This window comes from Sturnira hondurensis, unplaced genomic scaffold (genome assembly GCF_014824575.4).
Source record: "Sturnira hondurensis isolate 20B ecotype Veracruz unplaced genomic scaffold, ASM1482457v3 Scaffold0021632, whole genome shotgun sequence".
NCBI classification, from domain to species: domain Eukaryota; kingdom Metazoa; phylum Chordata; class Mammalia; order Chiroptera; family Phyllostomidae; genus Sturnira; species Sturnira hondurensis.
In genome coordinates, this window is record NW_028094263.1 from 5,094,535 (window position 1) to 5,114,366 (window position 19,832).

Consider the following 19,832-nt stretch of genomic DNA (forward strand, 5'->3'; position numbering starts at 1 on the left):
TTTTTCCCTGCATTCTTTTTACTTGATTTTTGTTTTCATGTTTGCTGGCTCTTTGATTTCTTTTACACAGTGTTGTTCATATTCTTTCATTATTATCCTGTTGATTTCTAAGTCATCTTTATATGTTAATGCTCCATAGAGCAGGGGTGTCAAACTCATTTTCACCGGGGGCCACATCAGCCTCTCGGTTGCTTTCAATAGGCCGAATGTAATTTTAGGACTGTGTAAATGTAACTACTCCTTAACAGTGAAGTGAGAGCTCGGCTCTGCCGCCAGGTGGAAACAAGGTACTGGCTGAATAAAACAAGGTGGAGGCCAGACTTGGCCCGCGGGCCTTGCATTTGCCACCTGTGTTCTGTAGGCTTAGGACACTGCCTTTGTGTCTTTCATATGTTACATTTGTCACAGATGATTTCTCCTTCCAGTATATCATCTGTTTATTTACTTATATTTCTAATAAATAATTTTTACTAAGCAAATTATCTTTTCCTGTATTTTAGTTGTCATGCTTAAAATGTACTTTTCTTAGCTCTTTTTTTATACTTAAATATAGCTAGAATTTGTTTGAGAGTAAGCTGAGGGTAGGTATCTAACTTTATTATATTTTTCTAAAAATTACCAGTTGCTATTAACATCTTTTACTTAATTATCCTTTCTGACAAAGTATACTTTTATTATTTCTATTTTCTAATAAGATTTTATTTATTTACCTTAGAGGGGAAGGGAAGGAGAGAGAGAGAAATATCAATGTATGGTTGCCTCTCGTGCGTCCCCTACCGGGAACTGGGAACTGGCCTGCAACCCAGGCATATGCCCTGACTGGGAATCGAACTCCGATCGTGTGGTTCGCAGGCCCGTGCTCAATCCACTGAGCCACACCAGCCAGGGCTATTATTTCATACATAGATCTGGGTCTGTCAGTTTTGTCCCGTTTATCTAGCTGTGTGTCCCGGTGCTCCTGTTGTAGTTGGTCGTAAGGATGCCAGTAATTTGAGATTTAAATGAGATAAGGAAAGGACCTTGCTTAGCACAAGGCCTAAGGCATAGCAGGGGCTCAGCAGAGGTTTGCCTTGAGGATGCTGATACACCTAAAGCATCTAATACACAACAGACCTAGCGCATATGTACTCAGTATTAGTGCAGGCCTCCTATCAGAAGCCTCTAAATAGGAAGGAGACCATTACCCATCACAGAAGGCACAACAGGAGAAAAAGGACTGAGAAGAATGGTAACACACACTACCATTATGTGCCATGTGGCGTATATATCTGTTTAGGTTCCAGGCATCTCATGGAACCCAGTTTGGCTCAAGGTGTTTATACTGAGCTTGTGATGAAGGGGACTATTTAGGGTGAACTTACATTTCCCTCTTCCTTTAGGCAAATACCGAGCAGCCCAAGCTGAGCAGAGATGAACAGCGAGGGCGAGGTGCCCTCTTGCAGGACATCTGCAAAGGGACCAAGCTGAAGAAGGTGACCAACGTTAATGATCGGAGTGCTCCTATCCTCGAGAGTGAGTCTAAGCGTCATTTCCTAGTGAACTGCTGGGATCCTAGGTTTGCTTTGGAGACGCGGCTACGCTGTTGTTGTTATTGTTGGGTCTTGAGTAGAAGAGTTTTGTCCTGGGATGTTCTTCGGCTATCTTCCCATCTCTTCATCTGAATACCTTAGAACCTTCTGTCTGACCTTTGGGAAGCATTCTCGGGGCTGAGACTTCATCTCCTGCTGTCGCCCGTGCTTGTTAAGCTTGTTAGGGCACATCCTTAGCTGTTCTCTTCGGAGGCCACCCCAGTCCTCAAAAGCACTCAGCGGAAGCCAGTGACGAGTTCATAATTGCGACGAGTGTCCCTTCTCAAAGGCTCTGTAAAGTCTGTTCATACCCAGGTCCCTGAGCCATTAGTCCCCTCACTATCCCGAACCAAAATAGGATGAGGGCTGAGCGCAGAGAATTCTGTTGAACATGTCGTTATCCAGGTTGTCCCTCGGGCCTGAACAAGGGAAGCTTGGCCCCTGGTTCCTTTTGTTCTTCTTCTTTCACCATAGCAGAGAGTTTCATCTCTACATGAGGCTGTGGAGTAGAAAGGCTTCCCTTTTTTTTTTTAATGGGAAAGCAAAAGCAAGATGGTTTGTTTGCAAATTCGAACCCAAGTAGAGGAGGAGTTTCTGCTCGGGATTAACTTGGTCACAGCTTGCGGCATACGAAACGAAAGCTCCGATGCTGTGCTTTGCAGAACCCAGGGGAAGCAGCGGTGGATGCGGCTCTGGAGCAGGTGCCCCGCAGCCCAAGGGAGGTCTCTTTCAGGGGGGAGTGCCGAAGCTCCGACCCGTGGGGGCCAAGGACGTCTCAGGTACCTGAAAAGACTTACTTTTTTTTGAAGATTTTATTTGTTTTTAGAGAGAGGGGAAGGGAGGGAGAAAGAAAGGGACAGAAACGTCGATCTGCGAGAGATACATCAGTTACCTCCCGCATACCCCAACCCGGGACCGGGCCTGACCGAGCCAGGTGCCCTGACTGGGATTTGAACTGGCGCCCCTTTGGTTCTCAGGCCAGCCGCACCAGCCAGGGCTGAAAAAGACTTTCTTAGACTACTTCCCAAGTGCATTAATTTCTTAGCTGGTCCCAGGCTGTCTATCTGGGGTTGAGGAGTGGTAGAGGTGGGAGGAAGGAGTGGGAACAGGGGTGGAGTTATAGAGTAGAATAAAGCAAAGGCATTAAATTAAAATGTACTCAGCATACACCAGTAGTATTTGTTAATAGTCCCTGATCCAGATTAAAAACCAGTGCTATACAAACGGTGTACTTTCCCTGCTGCTGTGCAGGGAGATGAGGCTGGATGGATCAGAGGTCTCACCAGCATGTCTCTAGCTCTGTTGACCCAGTGCTGTCTGGTCTGTTTGTAGAGAACCTAGCTTGTAAGCCAGCCCTGCCAGTCCCCAGTTCTCGAGCTGCCGCCCCAAGGCCTCCAGTGTCTACAGCCAGTGGGCGCCCTCAAGATGATACAGATGGCAGCCGAGCCTCACTCCCAGAACTGCCCCGGATGCAGAGACCTTCATTACCGGACCTCTCTCGACCTCATAGCACCAGCAGTACGGGCATGAAGCACAGCTCCTCTGCCCCTCCTCCGCCACCGCCAGGGCGGCGTGCCAATGCACCCCTTACGTCTCTGCCTATGCACAGCAACAAAGCCCCAGCCTACAACAGAGAGAAACCCTTGCCACCCACACCTGGACAGAGGCTACACCCTGGCCGGGAGGGACCTCCTGCTCCACCCCCTGTCAAACCACCTCCTTCTCCTGTGACTGTCAGAATGGGACCAAGTGGCCAGTCTCTGGCTCCTCCTCCTCCGCCTTACCGCCAGCCTCCAGGGGTCCCCAATGGACCCTCCAGTCCCACTAATGAGTCAGCTCCTGAGCTGCCACAGAGACACAATTCTTTGCATAGGAAGACACCAGGGCCTGTCAGAGGCCTAGCACCTCCTCCACCCACCTCAGCCTCCCCTTCTTTACAGAGTAATAGGCCGCCTCCCCCAGCCCGAGACCCTCCCAGTCGGGGAGCAGGTAAGTGCCTGCAGCACCTTTTCTTCCTATCATACTGAGAGTTGAGCTTATTTTTTCTCTTCACTCCTTTCCCCAAAGCTGTCCTTTTATATATTGAAGATAAGAATTCCCTGACTCATTCAACAGGTTTGTTGAAAGTGCTTTTGTGTGTTAGACTCTATTGTTAGGGAAACAGCAATAATTAGAAAATGTAAGAAATTCTTGTTCTCCTGTATAAATAAGCAAATAAATTAGTTAAAAATATATATATGTACATAGTCTGTCCAGAAGGTAGCCTCCCATATAATCTGAGACATTTATTGAAGAAGATACTAGATACAAGAAACAAGAAACATTGTACGTAGGGCAGTGATGCCTTAGTCTCCTTCAAAGTAGGCACCTTAGGACCTCACACAGTACTCCCAGTTGCCATCAGCTGCCCTGTTATATTTTTCTGAGTCTTGTTGATGGTCTGAAATCTCTTCCCTTTCAAAGGTGATTTTAGTTTTGGGAGAAGCCTAAAGTCACAGGACACCAAAGCTGGGCTGTAGGGGAGCTGAGCCACCTAGATGATTTGATGTTTTGCAGAAAAAACTCTGCACAAGTCATGATGCATGAGCAGGTGCGTTGTGATAAAGCTGCCAATCACCATTTGCCCATAGCTATGGCCTTCTGAATCGCCCAGTTTCCATGGAGGAATGTTCAGGCTTAATGCAAAGTTTGGTGCAGATTCATTGCTCTACTTAGTCATTTTGAATGCGATGGCCACACAGTACACATACATGCTCACTCAATGGTGTCTACCACCCCCACTGACTAGTACAGTGAACTTGGCATTGTTCACACATGTACATTCCAATCCACTCTCCTTGGCTATAAGGTACATTGATATTATGCAAACCATTCTCAACAGTGGTTGGGTTTTTTCTGGACAGACCCCCCCCCTCTCTCTCTCTCTCTATATATATATATGTATGTGTGTGTGTGTGTGTACACACGTGTGTATATACATACATATGTATGTGTGCAACATATAGGTAGTTGAGAAAGGGGATAGGATATAGTGTGGTGGGGTGGAGTTAGGGTCAAGGAAGGCCTTGCTAATAAAGTGACAGTTTGGCAAAGACCTGAAGACAGTGAGGGGATAGTTAAGCAGGCATTGAGAAGAGCCAGTACAGAGGCCCTGAGATGGAACTGGAATGAGTGAGGAAAGAGTGGCAGAACAGGGGAGTCGGAAAGACTTCCGACCAGGAGAACATTGTGAGACTCAGTAAAGACCTTGGGTTTTATGCCGCTGGAGGGATTGGAACAGAGAAGTAGCATTGATTTACCTTTTTAAAAGAGCACCAGCTTCTATGTTGAGAACAGACCGCAGGAGGACACAGTGGGAAAAAGAGACCTCTTGTAAGTCTGCAGTAAGAAACTGGGCAGCTGGGTAGGATAGTGGGTTTGGGGGAAGATAGGAATTTGGTTTCAGCTGAAGTTTGAGATGCTTATTAGACTTTCAAAAGGAAATAATTCATTGGTGATTGGCTGTCAAACTCTGAAGCTCAGGGAAAAGAGTTTGGGCTACAGGGAGAAATTTGAATGATACTGAAAACCACATGCTGGGTAAGATCACCTAGGGCAAGTATAAAGAAAAGGTCTAAGGCCTGGGGCCATAATTAGAAGTCAGATGAAGAATACCAGTCAGAAGAAGCTGAGAAAGCGCCTCTAGTGAGGAAGGAAGGAAGGAAGGAAGGGAAGTGAAGACAGTGATGGAAAAACTCCCAAGACTGAGGGAGCCAAAATTGCTGGGTATAGGAAGGCCCCAAAAAGCTGTCGTGGTGTCCCTCACTCTCGACTTNGATTGGCTGTCAAACTCTGAAGCTCAGGGAAAAGAGTTTGGGCTACAGGGAGAAATTTGAATGATACTGAAAACCACATGCTGGGTAAGATCACCTAGGGCGAGTATAAAGAAAAGGTCTAAGGCCTGGGGCCATAAGTAGAAGTCAGATGAAGAATACCAGTCAGAAGAAGCTGAGAAAGCGCCTCTAGTGAGGAAGGAAGGAAGGAAGGAAGGAAGGGAAGTGAAGACAGTGATGGAAAAACTCCCAAGACTGAGGGAGCCAAAATTGCTGGGTATAGGAAGGCCCCAAAAAGCTGTCGTGGTGTCCCTCACTCTCGACTTGCAGTCATGCTATTTTGTGAAAAGAAAACACAGTCTCATCCACCTGTTCTAGGGTGTGTCCAGTGCTACCGATAGGTCAATTAAGTTGGAGCCTGAGAATGACATTGGTCTCGGCAACACGGGAGTCATTTCTGGGGAGCCCAAACAGCACAGGACCTTTTGGAGTGGTGGAGGGAAGGTGCAAGTGAGAGTCTAATTGGGATGGGTCTGCAAATTGCAGGAATAAAAACAGGATTGGAGATGACAATGTAGAAATCCCTTAAGAAGTTTTCCAGAAAGGGGACTAGGGGTGCAGATCAATGGAACGGTTGCTAGAGGGGCTTGAGAATTAGATTTTTTTTCCTCCCAAGATGGGAGAGATTTCGGTATCTGTTCGTCTGTCTGTGTACGGATGGAGTGATCCAGCAGAGAGGGGAAATTGCCTGTGTAATGCCCTCGAGGAGGCAAGAAGGAATGGGATCTGCTCCATGGGTAAGGGGTTGGCCTTAGATAAGAGCACAGGTAGTTTGCCCTGGCCCCGTAGCTCAGTTGGTTAGAGCTCTGCCCTGATATGCCAACGTTGTAGGTCAACAAATCAGTGTTTCTCTCACCCCCTCCCTTTCTCACTCTCTCTTAAAAAAAAAAAAAAAGGAATACCGATCTTCCATAGTAACAGGAGGGAAGGCAAAGCATGTAAGCATAGAAGCAAGTGGGTCAAGGGTGCGTGGTGGTAGGAGCATGTGAAAGTTTCTTCTTGTTTGCTTCTGTTTTCTTGGGGAAATAGAAAGCAAAGTGGGGGAGATTGAAGGGGAGAGAAAAGGGTATGAAATGGTCATCTGGAAACTTGGGAGAGTGCGTGGAGTAGGGAAGTGTGCTTAGGATAACCAGGAACCTGAAAGGCCCAGTCAACACTAGGGCCCATTTCAAGGAAGGTTAATCAGCTCATTGTGTTCAGCTGTGCATTTGCAGGTACTGAGTTGGAGCAGAGTTATATTTAACTAGGGATTAGCCTTTTATAGACACAAGTGAGTAAGGCAAGGGAGTTAAGGGTGTGTAAGAGAGTGATTTTAACAATAGACCTTGGTCCTAAACTGGGTAAGAAGGGACTTAGGAATCCTAGAAGAAATAGATGAGATTGTGTATTTTTCTTTTCCCATAGATTTTATTTATTTAGTTTTAGAAAAGGCAGGGAGAGACACATCTGCGTATGGTAGGCTGCCTCTTGTATGCCCCCAACTCATGACCTGGCCTGCAACTCAAGGATGTGCCCTGACTAGGAATCGAACTGGTGACCTTTCAGTTCACAGGCCAGCACTCAGTCTACTGAGCCACACCAGCCAGGGCAGGACTGTGTATTCTTATTACAAAATAGCCTGAATGAAAGTTGAGAGTGAGGGAGGGAGACCATGACAGTTCTCTCGGGCTTTCTTAGACCCAGAAATTTTGACTGCCTTATCTTGTATCATTGGACTTTGAGCCAGATCTTCCACAAAAGGCTTTTGAGCTTTATTTTAAACAGTCCCTATAGGTGTAGATAATTGATAAAGAAGTTATGTCATCAAGAAGCATGAATTAAAAGCCAGTTAACCCGTGCTGCTGCTTGGCTAGCTACATAGAGATTGGCACTGTGGGAGCTGGCAGTTCAACACCCAAGGTTATCATCCGGTAACCTTGTACTTTCCTGATTCCATATCTCCCTGTCTTTAGCCATAAGGATATAGTCCTAAGGTGGTCTTTGATTCTACAAAGTTTAGATTAAAGTTTTTTTTTTCACTTATAATTTTTTTTAAAAGACCCTTTGTCTGAGCAGACTCCATACCTTTCTAACTCCATCCAGGAAAAGAAGTGGAGAAAAATGTAACTTCTATGGATTGAACTGAGTACTTTTAAATGTCTGCAGACTTCTTGCTTCCCACTTCTCTTTTTTTCTTTTTTTGGTTTTTAAGATTTTATTTATTTATTTTTAGAGAGAGGGGAAGGGAGGGAGAAAGGGAGGAAGAGAAACATTACTGTGTGGTTGCCTCTTGTGTGCCCCCTAGTGGGGACCTGGCCCGCGACCCAGGCATGTGCTCTACCTGGCAGTCGAACTGGTTCCTGGGCTGGCACTCGGTCCACTGAGCCACACTAGCCAGGGTTCTTTATAGTTTGTTTAGAAATATGTGAAATAATCAACATTGTTTTTCTGTCACCAACTCTGAGGTCTGGCAGAGGCCTCAGCCTGCTTTTTGTATCTGTAACCACTACCATCTGCTCCGTGTCTAGCTGATGTCCTTTTGAGCTTAGCCCTTTCTGTCTCCCTTACTGAGCCCTAGGAGTAGGTGCAAATTCTGAGGATCCTAGGAAATCTGGGCTTTAGGGAAATAGTTTGTGGATGACCTGAAAGAGCTTCAGTTTGGGCAGGTTTGGAGTAAAAACAAGGTTTAGAGATCTCCTGGGAGGTGTTAAGATTTCCCTTTAATTATTGCCTCAAATGGCCCCCCGTCCAGACTAAGACCTTGGGAAGAGTGAGGGAGAGGGGACAGTTGAGCGTGTCTCATGGGAAGTAGAGCTAACGCTCACTGGGCCTACTCTGCTGGACTCCTCACCTATACACACCATCTCGTTACTGTTTCATGCTTAACTATGGTTACTCTACAGACATTCTGGAATACTTTAGGAGGAATAGTAAAATACGCTCATATTACTAAAACAGTGTTAAGCCAAGTAGTCTGTCCATGAATTCTTTAGATAACAGTTATTTATTGGACAAGGCCTAGGTACCAAAGACATACTTCCATCCCCCTGGATTATAAATGTTTTGAGAAGATATGTAAAAATATATATAATACTTGCAGTAGTTATGAAAAGGAGTGTGGGGTAGTAGAACGAGCAGACATGTGCTGCATCTGTTAGATCTGTGACCTCAGACAAATAATCTGAGTCCCAATTTCCTCATTTGTGAGATGGAAATGATAGTCATACTTTGCAGGGGTAGCTGCAAGAATTCCTTTTTCTTTAAGATTTTCGTTTTTAGAGAGGGGAAGGGAGGGAGGAAGAGAGGGAGAGAAACACTGATGTGAGAGAGTGATCAGCTGCCTCTTACATGCACTCAACTGAGGACCTGACCTGCAACCCAGACATGTGCCCTGACTGGGAATCGAACTGTGATCTTCTGGTTCACAGGCCTGTGCTCAATCCACTGAGCTACACCAGCCAGGGCAGGGCAAGAATTCTTAAAGATTTAGCTCTGGCTGGTGTGGCTCAGTGGATTGAGCGCTGGCTTGAGAACCAAAGTCACTGGTTCAATTCCCAATCAGGGCACATGCCTGGGTTTGTAGGCCAAGTCCCCAGTAGGGGGCACGCAAGAGGCAACCACACATTGAAGTTTCTCTCTCCCACCCCTCCCCTCTGTCTAAAAATAAATACAAAAGAAGACAAAAAAAAATTCTGGCCCTGGCTGGTGTAGCTCAGTGGATTAAGCATGGGCCTGTGAAGCAAAGGGTTGCCAGTTCGAGTCCCAGTCAGGGCGCATGCTTGGGTTGCAGTCCAGGTCTCCAGTAAGGCACACATGAGAGGCAACCACACATTGATGTTTCTCCCCCACTCTTTCTCCTTCCCTTCCCCTCTCTCTAAAAATAAATAAATAAAATGTTGTTTAAAAAGAATTCTTTTTTTTTAATTTTATTTATTTATTTATCTTTAGAGGGGAAGGAGAGAGGGAGAGAGACATCAATGTATGGTTGCCTTTCGCACATCCCCTGCTGGGAGTTGGCCTGCAGGGAACTGGCCTGCAACCCAGGAATGTGCCCTGACTGGGAATCGAACCACGATCCTCTGGTTCGCAGGCCTGTGCTCAATCCACTGAGCTACACCAGCCAGGGCCTAAAAAGAATTCAAAGATTTAATGGCCGTAACTCACCTAGGACAGTGCTTAGAGGGTAGTGGATACCGAATGAGTAGTAATTGCTATTGTTAGGTAATGCAAAGCTTAGAAGTAAACATATTAGACACCACTTAAACATATTAGACACCACTTAAATATATTGGAACCTGTTCCAGTGGTGTTTCCATTTCTTCAAACATGCTTTTGATGTTTTTTTCTAGTTAGTGGCAAATTTTTCTCTTAAGAATGAATTTGATTTTTGAAAGTGTCCAAAAGCCAGAATCAGACTTAGGTATGAATGATTTTTTTATTGGTGCAACCTCAGAGATGAGGTGTGATCATCGTATAATAATATTTACGCATCTGTCTCATAAACCGGGTTTGAAGGCAATGCTGATAGATGTGTTCCCAGTTTCTGGGGGCAGTTGAGATGTATAACTTACGTAGGTGTTCCTACTGTACATATTTTGAAAATCACTCACTTTAGTCTGAACTATAAGTGCTGAAATAAGTGACATACCCTACAATGCCTTGGGAGACCAGAGAAGGAGAGACGGTCAGAATAGAGTGAATTGCTTTGGGAGAGCCTTGAGAAGGTAGAACTTGAGTTGAACCTTAAAGGATAAGTAGAATTTGGTAGTAAGGGAAGAGCAATGGCATTTCCGAGTATTGCTGGGGAGTCACAAGAGCAAAGCATACGGAATTTGGTTTATTCAGCAAAGACTGATTGAGTACCTACCATGGGCTGTATACATTTGGCTGAGCTTGGGAATTTGAGCTTGGATGCATCTCTGACTTTAGGGAATATACCGTGTACTGGGGAGGAGGCACAGCTGGTGACTAATTACAGTCCAGCACCTGTAGAGTAGAGTGGGAGAGAGATACCAGGCGACAGTGGGAGTGCATTAGAGGGGTCCCTGACCCAGCCTGGGAGTCGAGAAAGGGAGAGGAGAAGGGGAGGTCAGGCTGACTGACCTGGTGGGTCACCGTGTAAGAAGGGGGAGGTGGGGCAAACCCAGTCCAGGTGGAAGCTCAGGATTTGAAACTTGATCATGTAAGAAATGCAAAGCCCTTAGAAAAAGTTTGAGCAAGTGTTTCGGGGAGATTAGTGAGTTGGTGGTGTGCCGAATGGATTGGCAGGGCAAGAGATTAGAAGCAAGAGGAACATTTGGGAGGCTTTTTGCAGTAGAACAGGCTAAATATGAGAAAGCCTTGAATTAGAATTGTGGAGGAAGACACAGAAAAGCAGGGGGAAATTCGTTAAGAATAGGTAGATTTCTGACTCGTCTTGGGAAATGAGAAAGGACCACACATTTATCCTGAACTTTAGTATCTGGAAGAACGGTGATGCTGTTAAAGACACGGGGATGGGAGGAGGGTGAGTGTGCTGTTTAACCTGACGCTCAGAGTCTCCCAGAGCTTCTATATCCAGACCTTTGGATTTTAATTGCAGCCCCTCCACCCCCACTACCCGTGATCCGAAATGGTGCCAGGGATGCTCCCCCTCCCCCACCACCACCATACCGACATGGGTCAGAACCTCTGAGCCGAGGAAAGCCCCCACCTCCGCCCTCCAGGACACCAGCTGGGCCACCACCTCCTCCTCCACCACCTTTGAGGAATGGCCACAGAGATTCTATTACCACTGTCCGATCTTTCTTGGGTAAGTAGCTATCTGTTTTAGTCTCCTAGTTTCCGTGATGACTTACTCATTCCAGTGGCTATGGTCGAATGGGAACCGTCACTTGGTATCCATTGGTCACAGCAGTTTCTTTCCTGCCTTCACCTCTGACTTCTAGGCCCTATCCATTGACGTCCCTTTCCTTATGCAGATTCTAGGCACGGTTGCTTTGGGACAGATTGAAACACAGGCAGCAGGCATCATGCTAACCCTAAAGCCATCTCTCGCCCCCCAAGGAGTACCATCTGTGGTTTCGTTTTAAGTCAGAGATTTTATCCTCTTTAAGACTATTCGGACAGGAAGTACATGTTCTTCTAAGAGGAGAGCTCCTTTCTAGCCCTTTAAAAACAAAACAAACTTTCTTTCCAACTTGGGCCTGGCACAGTGGCTTCCACAAAGAAGGGTGAGAAGGGCCAGTCTGCCTTCAGTGTGGTAGTGACCAGAGACGACACCATCAGCACTCACAAGTGCATCCTTGGAGTGGCTTTCAAGAAGCGTGCCCCTCGAGCACTCGAAAGAGATCTGGAAGTCTGCCGTGAAGAAGATGGGAACTCTGAATGGACTTACTGGGACAGGCTCAACAGAGCTATCTGGACCAAAAGAATAAGGAATGTCCCTTACCATAGTGAGGATGAAGATCCACCAAACAAGCTCTGTACGTTAGTTACCTACGTACTTGTCACCACTTTTAAAAAATCTATAAAAGTTAATGTGGATGAGAACTAACTGCTAATGGTTGAATAAAGTTATAAAACTGCTACACACACACACAAACACTTTGAACATGTTGTTTATCTAGAAATCCAAAGCCACTAACTAGCTTTGTTGCTTTGAGGAAGTTGCTTCACTTTTCTGGGTCTCACTTCTCTTATCTGAGAAACCAGGAGGTTGACTAGATCAGGAGTGAGTCAGTTAACTTTTCCAAGGTTATCGATGAGCCTTAGGCCCTACCCAAGTTTTTTTTTCTTTAAGCAAAATTTTATTTAGAAAGTCACAGAGGTAGAAAAGGTGAGCCAGCTGGAGTGTGTGGGCTCAGGAAACCAGTCACAGATGCAAAAGAAGGGCCCTTGGAGTTTAGGAAAAAGAAAGGCAGAGAGAAGGCACCTGGGGGAAGAAGGAGGGGAAAGGCTCCTGCCGTGCTCCAGAGAGAGAATATGTGTGCCCCGGGGAAAGAACGGGTGGGGAAAGGCGTGGCCTGCTCGAGGGGGAGAAAGAGGGTGCCCTAAGAAATTGTGATTTATTAGGCCTGGGATGCAGTCCCAAGCAAAGGTCATCCAGAAGCTATCATTGGACCCTCTGTTGAGGACTCCTGGAAAGATCTGTACAGTCCCTTTCAGGCCTAACACTGGGTTCTTTAGTGGTCGAGTCTTCTCTGCTGTAGCGTACTCTCATTAGGTGGACCAGGGTTTTGCTTTGAAGACAAGTCCTTGCAATGTCATCAAGATACTTGCAGGGAAATTTGGAGCCTTCTTGTAGAGGGGCCGTATGGAAAGTGGGAGCAGGGCCATGAGGTGGCTATCCCAGTTCTGTGGCAGAGCTAAGTGAGGATGACCTGGGCCAGAAGGGGATTATCTGGTCAGCGCTCTCTCTAGGTGGTGACAAGTATTCCCATTTTAGGTTAATTTCTGTGGATTCAGTTTGGTTGGTTTCCCATGGTGACAGTCTCTAAGATGACTCTGTTAAAGAACTATGTTTCTTTGTCCTCCCATGCAAACAGCTGAGCTCCTTGCCTGTGCCCGATTTTGGGTGGAAATGTTCTAAAAACCTCTCTGCATACGAGGCACACAGAGTGATGCTGTTGCTGTCCTCAGGAACCTTGGTTTCGTGGGGGAGGCAGGCCCTCATGTACATCGGAGTGCACGGAGACCAGGAAGGGGAGGGTCAGGGGTGGCACAGAGGTGTGCGGGAGCATGAGGAAGGGTCGGCTGGTATGAATTAATATTTTGTTCTTTTCGTAGATGATTTTGAGTCAAAGTATTCTTTCCATCCAGTAGAAGACTTTCCTGCTCCGGAAGAATATAAACACTTTCAGAGAGTATATCCCAGCAAAACAAACCGAGGTGAGAAGAACAGTTATGAAAGCTTTTCCATAATTGCATAGAAAATAGAATTGCTGTTTTGGTTTTTTTTTTTCCAAATTTGCTTCTCCTCACCTGCACCTTTAAAAAATAAAAAAAACAGGCCCTGGCTGGTGTAGCTCAGTGGATTGAGCTCGGGCCTGTGAACCAGACGATCGCGGTTCCATTCCCAGTCAGGGCACATGCTTGGGTTGCAGGCCAGTTTCCGGCAGGGGCCAGTTCCCTGCAGGGGATGCACCAGAAGCAACCATACATTGATGTTTCCTTCCTCTCTCCTTCCCTTCCCCTCTAAAGACAAATAAATAAAATATAAAATAAAATAAAAATTAAAAAACGGGCCCTGGCTGGTGTAGCTCAGTGGATTGAGCACAGGCCTGCGAACCAGAGGATCACGGTTCGATTCCTAGTCAGGGCACATGCCTTGGGTTGCAGGTCTGTTCCCTGCAAGCCACCTCCCAGCAGGGGACGCACAAATGGCAACTATACATTGATGTAAAAAGTAAAAAATAAAAAAATCAAAATCAAAAATCAAAAACCAGCCCTGGCTGGTGTGGCTCAGTGGATTGATTGCCAGCCTCCAAACCAAAGGGTTGCTGGTTCAATTCCCATTCAGGGCACATGCCTGGGTTTTGGGCCAGGTCTCAAGTAGGGAGCATCTGAGAGGCAACCACACAGTAATGTTTCTCTTCTTCCCTTCCCCTCTCTCTAAAAATAAAATCTTAAAAAAAAAATCAAGAACAAAACCAAAATCTAGTCCCCAGGTTTTATAGGTTAGCTTGAAGAGCCTGTCTCTCATTTGAGGAATGTTTGGGTTATTTGGGATCTGGTAGGTGACCTTGTGTTTGTGGTTTTTATTATTTTTATCAGCTGCCCGTGGAGCCCCACCTCTGCCACCTATTCTCAGGTGAAGCCTGGCTTGGTCCTGTTCCTCAGGAAAAGGATGGACCCTCTCCTCTTCGCAGATGGTCCCTTCCATTCCCTGGAAACCTGCATGAGAACTCCTAATGTGTTTCTCCAGTGCAACCAACCTCTAGACTCCAAGCGTCCTCCCAGCTCGCCTCCATCTACGCGTCTTGTCTTCTGGACTTGGTGATTGGACTCTGTATTGGCAGTGGGGTCTCAAACCCTGCATCATTCCCTCCTCTAGCAATCCCTGCTAGCCAGATGAGGAAAAAGCTTCCATGTCGCCTGCTTTCCTCGTGGGGAAAGGTGCCTTGTTGTGATGAACTAACTCATTATCGGGGCAGGGTGGAGAAGAGTGCTCTCTCCTGCCCACTTTGGGGGGAGCTCGGCGGGTACATTTCACCATTTCGGGAGCTGGCATGGCCAGGACTTGGGCAGGCGGGGGAGGGGTGGCGGGCATTTTTTAGTGAAACAAGAAAGGAGTTTGCAGAGAAGTGATCTGTTTTAAAGGTCAGGTTTGGAGAAAGGGCAAGAGAATGGGTCTCTTTTTATTTTTAGGGGTATTTTGGTTTTGCTCTTACCCCACTCCATACCCTCACTCCAGGGATAAGTTGGAAATAAACACTAAACACTAATCGATTGAACTAAACATCTAATAAAAAGAGAGGATAGAATAAACTGGGAGCCCTTTAGTGCTAGTCATTTCCTCTGCAGCAAAGGGACCAGGAGCCATGCGAGTTCCCAGGGACTCCCTGCCCCATTTCCTCAGGGTGCTGAGGCTGAGGGATGTGTTTCCTCCCCCCAGCACTCAGACCCTGAGGAGAAAAGTCACTTTTGTTCATTCCAGATAGGAAGATAGGGCCAGGGTCTTGGCGTTAATGAACCTTGACCTTGAGTCCACATCAGTCTTTCATGACTGGCCCCAAAAGACTGGCCTTCCAGTCCTGTCCAGAAACTTCAGCCCCTGTTGGGTGCTCCGTGACGACAACGAAGGGAAGGGTGAGGCTTGTGGTGGGGCTCACAACCTGCTGGCTGAACAGGCTCTTCCTCTTCTCTTCACCACCCCTGCCTTTCCAAGACTTCAGGGGTTAACAGCAGAGTAGAGAAGTGTGAGGAAGTTTATGGGTGTAGTCAAAGATTCCTCTGTGCCAAGAAGCACAAAGACTTCGGTGAGCCGTGTCTCAGCCCAGCTGATCTTTGGCAGCCAGCAACAGGTTGTTTTTTCATCTTCCAGGCCCTAGTTAAAGGACCGAGAGAAAATGGAGGTTCCCACCCAGATAGGAACTGAGTTTGGCTGGTCAGACAAGGGTTTCCCCTTCTCAGACAGTGGAGCAGGGCTCCTGGGCTGCACGCACAGGCGGTGTGGTTTGCCACCGCTCTGGCCACGTGCAGGGGCAACTCAGAGCCTGGAGTAAGAGCAGGGAGGCCGTGGCGGTTCCTTGAAGTGGTTGGGAAAAGTCAGTTTAAATCACCAGATACTCACAGGCTTGAACTACCTTAGGGACCTTTCCAGTTTCTCGGATCACAGAGTAAGGGTCTGCATGGTGCTGGGTGAAACCCAAGTCTCCCCGGTGCTAGAAGAGAGGGGCTCAGCCTGGGTTACTTGTGTGGGGACCACTATCCTCTGTCATCCCCTGGACCACACTGACTCCTGGGACAAAATGACTAGGTTTGTCATCAGACTTTCTCTAATCATTATCATTCCTATTTTCAAAACTGTTAGTAGTTACCTCCCAGCAGGATCCCTGGCATCCCGAAGTGAACGGAGCCAAGACAGGGAGCGCCAGCGGAGGGAAAAGGAGAGGACAAGAGTGGGTACTGCAGCAGAGTTCAGGGTGGGTGCCGGCCAGTTACACAACTTGGACTGTGAAGTCTTCCCATTTGTTTTTGAAATGGGAGTTGATGCCTTTTGTACAGTGTTGTCAAAGTGTATTTTTCCCCTTTCTTCAAACATACAGCATCGAAATAAGTATCACAAGTAAAAGCCAAACCCCCAGCTTTTCACTGGGGCTGATCTCTTCCTCCCGTGACCTGCTGCTGCCCTCATCTTCCCCAGCGTTTGGACTGTGTCACGTGGGTATCGCGGCATTTCTGTGTTCTTGGCCTCGTGAAAAGAGGCCTGGGTTAGATCTAGTCAGATGCATTTTATTCAACGCATGTTGGTGACACAGTGCTTATTTATCTTTGCCTTATACATTATTTGGTCCCTCTGTTAAGAACAGATTTATTATCATGTATATTTACTATTGAAGAATGGGAATGTGATCTTCATAATTATTGATCTATTTTGTATGTTGTAAAAAGCTTGTAATATAGATTTAAGGTGGGCTGGCTGCAAGAGCACTAGAACATTCTCATCTTTGAAACTGCTCTTTTTATCTGCTTCTGGGAATGTCGTCTCTGCAGTGGAAGATTGGGTGGTCTCATGTTGAGGCTGTTGCCCAGTCCCATTAATCCCCTTACCCTCTCCCAGAAGGAGGAGGATCGCCCAGCTAAGCGTCAGGAAGCTGTGTTAAAAGCCCTCGTGTGGGTTTAGTTCTATGATATTTTTCTCTAGTGGGGAAAAGTTAATACTGTAGTTGTTTCTTACCGCCCTTTCTGGGGAGCAGAGCAGTGGCCTCCAGGTCTTTAAACCAGCTGGATGCCCCTCTTCCACCCTTCTTGGTCACCAAGCCTGGACCAAAGCACTCTATGCTCCAGGTGTGCTTGTCTCTGTCGTGGAGGCCTCCTCCCGTGGCAGAGCCCCATCGTTTTCACTGCCGGGGCCCGCAAGACAGCGGCTGTGGCTGCCCTACCTAGTGGATGTGAAGCTAGCTGCTGTCCCCAGAAACTCGTCCCAGCCCTCCCAGCTGGCAAAGGCAAGGGGACTCGCTACTGGCCGTGGCACTGGGGGCACCTCCTCACCCCACAGCTTTCCCACTTGAAACCCAGATTTACCTCCAGGGAGAGGTGAGAAAAAATTGTAAATAGACTTGCAACAGAGCAACTCAGGTTGGGGTGTGTTTTAATTCTCCTGATCACTTGAAATAATCTGTAGGCTGAGTGCTTAGGGGAGGGGAGGGGAGTGTGACTCCAGGGTCCTCTGCGAAGCTCTGGGGGTGGAGTACAGGGCACCCGAGGCTCTCTAATGGCACTCCATGGAGCTGTCTGTCCTTCTGGAAGCCCAACCTGCAATCAACTGCAAATCAGATTCTTCACATTTCAGTTGTTTCTTTCCCTATTAAGTCTCGGTCCCCGGCTGTGTAGTCAGGGTAGCTTTCTGTAAGCCACCCTAATTTAGGGACTGGAAGACATAACTCTACCTTCAAGACTCATCAAAATGAAACAAAATTACAGCCACCATCAGAACATATACACAAATTAAAAAAGGATAACTGTTTAACTGAAGGAAAGGTTTGGTTCCATTCAACTCCACGTTCATTGTGCCTTTACTTGTGTTAGATTTCTGTGCTTTCTTCCTCTCTCCCTCTTTGAAGCAATTAAAAACTTCCTTGATAATGGCTGTTTCCGTCTTTCTGCTCCTGGTTCCAACATCTTAGTGGGTTCCCTAATTGTCTTAAATCTCCTTCCACTGGTGGTAGAGGGGCAGGCGTAAGCCTGCTTGTCTCATATCTGTCTTGTATCGCTTCCCAAGAAAAGCAGCATGGAAGTCGTGGTCAACACTGAATAAAAAAACCAGAAATGACATGTGAAGAGTGTGAGTGTGTGTGTGTGTGTGTGTATGTGTCTGTCTGTCTGTCTATCTTTGTCTGCATGTGGATCAGTTTCTTTAAAGTAAATAATTTATTGTATGACTTGTTTTGGAGTTATATTCTGATTACAATGCTCCCTTTCCCAATTAGCATTGACTTTTTTTCCAGCCCCCTCAAAAATATATAATCTGGTCTCAGGTTGAATTATTTGCTACACTTGTTTCTTCTGGATGCCGTGCAGTTTAATTAAACCATGCTTAAAAACAAAAACTAAAAGTCAAAAACTGTGTACTCTTGTCCGGAATACCGCCTCATGTAGTGACAGGAGAACCTCTGCTGCCTCCTGTTCCAGATTGTGTGGTGGTTGGAACCCAGGTCCTCTGAGGAAGTTGATACATTGACTTGGGCAGAAGCATCTGCAGCTTCTTAAGGGTTTTCTCTCCTTTCCTCCGGCTGTATTTTGAAAATTGCAGTTCTAGGTAGCTGTGCTGACTGGGTGACTCTGATAGACTCGGTTACTATTATATTTGCCACCTAACTCCCCTTTGCTTGTGATTTCAGGAAACCCAAGATACCTTCGGCCTTGTATCCGTCTTATGTCCCTTATGATTCTTTCGGCCTGAGCTGCACCGCAGATTCTCACACTGAGGTGTGGAAGGGCAGGCGGGGCGGGGCAGGCAGACTCTGTGTGTCTGTTTTTATGTGGGCGTTTGCTGTTTCTCTTAACTGCTTTTTAAGTTGAAGTCTTACTGGCTTTCTTGAACTTTGACATTAGGTGTAAAAATTAAGCCAGATGTTCTCTGCTTACTATGGTCAGCTGACTAATCGCCACAAAGACTTAATGAGCTTAACTTGCACTTTCCTCACTAGCAAAGGTCTTGAAATTGTTTCCCCGTACTGATTCATAGTGGGTGTGTGTATGACTCACTCACGTATGACTCACTCACGTAATTTAGATATCAAAACCTATGGGAGAGGGAGGGAGGACGGGAAAGGGGGCTCTTTTTCATCCATACTTGCCAAATTGGCTGAATTCCTGATTATTTGACCCATCATTGTTATTAATATGATTAATAAACTACCTATTTATTGATTTAATTGTTCCTCCTGTGACTTTCAATAGCCTTCAAATGGAGCTTGCTTAAATGTCCCTCCACTTCTAATGCTATAAAGTATAAGCTTTCTCCATTCTTTTGGGATGGTATTCCGTGTGTGTATGTGTGTGTGTGTGTTTGTACTCAGGCAACAAGTTGCTGGACAGGTCCTTCCACTTGCGATTTGACTAGGCGGCAGGGGCTTCCCCCGTGACACTGTGTATAAATTAGATGATAAAAGACAGTAGTACGTCCACTTTAATCATGACTGAGAAGTGCTGCTTGCTGTGAATGTGCCTGTTGAGTATTTTCTGGCTCAACCCAGCCACAAACTTTCATGCACTGCAAAGAAAGCTCCTGTCTGACTTCCTATTACTCTGCAAAGGTAGGAGAACTGAAATCAACCTTAGAATCCTAAACACCCCAGAAGATAACTATGGGGGAAACATGCTTCACCTCTGACATCGCTGGAGTCCAGTCTGGGTCATTTTTATACATAATTGAATTTGTTCTCTACTTCTAGGTTTAGGTGTGTGAGATGTAAAGGACTCTATGGTGTCTGTCCACAAAGTGTTCATGAAAAAGGTGGATACCCAATTTGCAGGAGTGTCCTGTCCATTCAGCAAGCATTTATTGCATACTTTACTCTGTGCTCAGCATCTACATTATGAAGATGACTAGAACAGGGCCTCTGCTTCCAAGGAACTTCAAGTCTAGAAGATCTCAGTTTCTACCAGGAGAAAACTGTGCAGGGTATTAAAAGGCCTTGTGGTAATTAGCCAGGGAAGGAGGATGGGGGGCAGTGTTCGCTCACCATCCTCAGAGAGTTGTGTAGAC

At 46.4% G+C, this 19,832-nt stretch overlaps 1 protein-coding gene across 5 annotated transcripts in view; it reads left to right on the forward strand.

Annotated features, from left to right (window-relative positions):
• WIPF2 (WAS/WASL interacting protein family member 2) overlaps nt 1-18,171 on the forward strand; it is a 45,323-nt gene extending 27,152 nt beyond the window's left edge. For 4 of the 5 annotated variants that reach the window (XM_037033615.1, XM_037033617.1, XM_037033616.1 and 1 more), the window contains 6 exons: nt 1,380-1,512; nt 2,231-2,347; nt 2,901-3,557; nt 11,001-11,210; nt 13,187-13,288; nt 14,174-18,171. In XM_037033615.1, coding sequence (XP_036889510.1) covers nt 1,380-1,512; nt 2,231-2,347; nt 2,901-3,557; nt 11,001-11,210; nt 13,187-13,288; nt 14,174-14,214 — 1,260 coding nt within the window. In that variant the 3' untranslated portion in view covers nt 14,215-18,171. The remainder of the gene's footprint in view (nt 1-1,379; nt 1,513-2,230; nt 2,348-2,900; nt 3,558-11,000; nt 11,211-13,186; nt 13,289-14,173) is intronic. The other variant, XM_037033619.1, reaches the window with a different exon arrangement.
• Nucleotides 18,172-19,832: the final 1,661 nt, after the last annotated feature.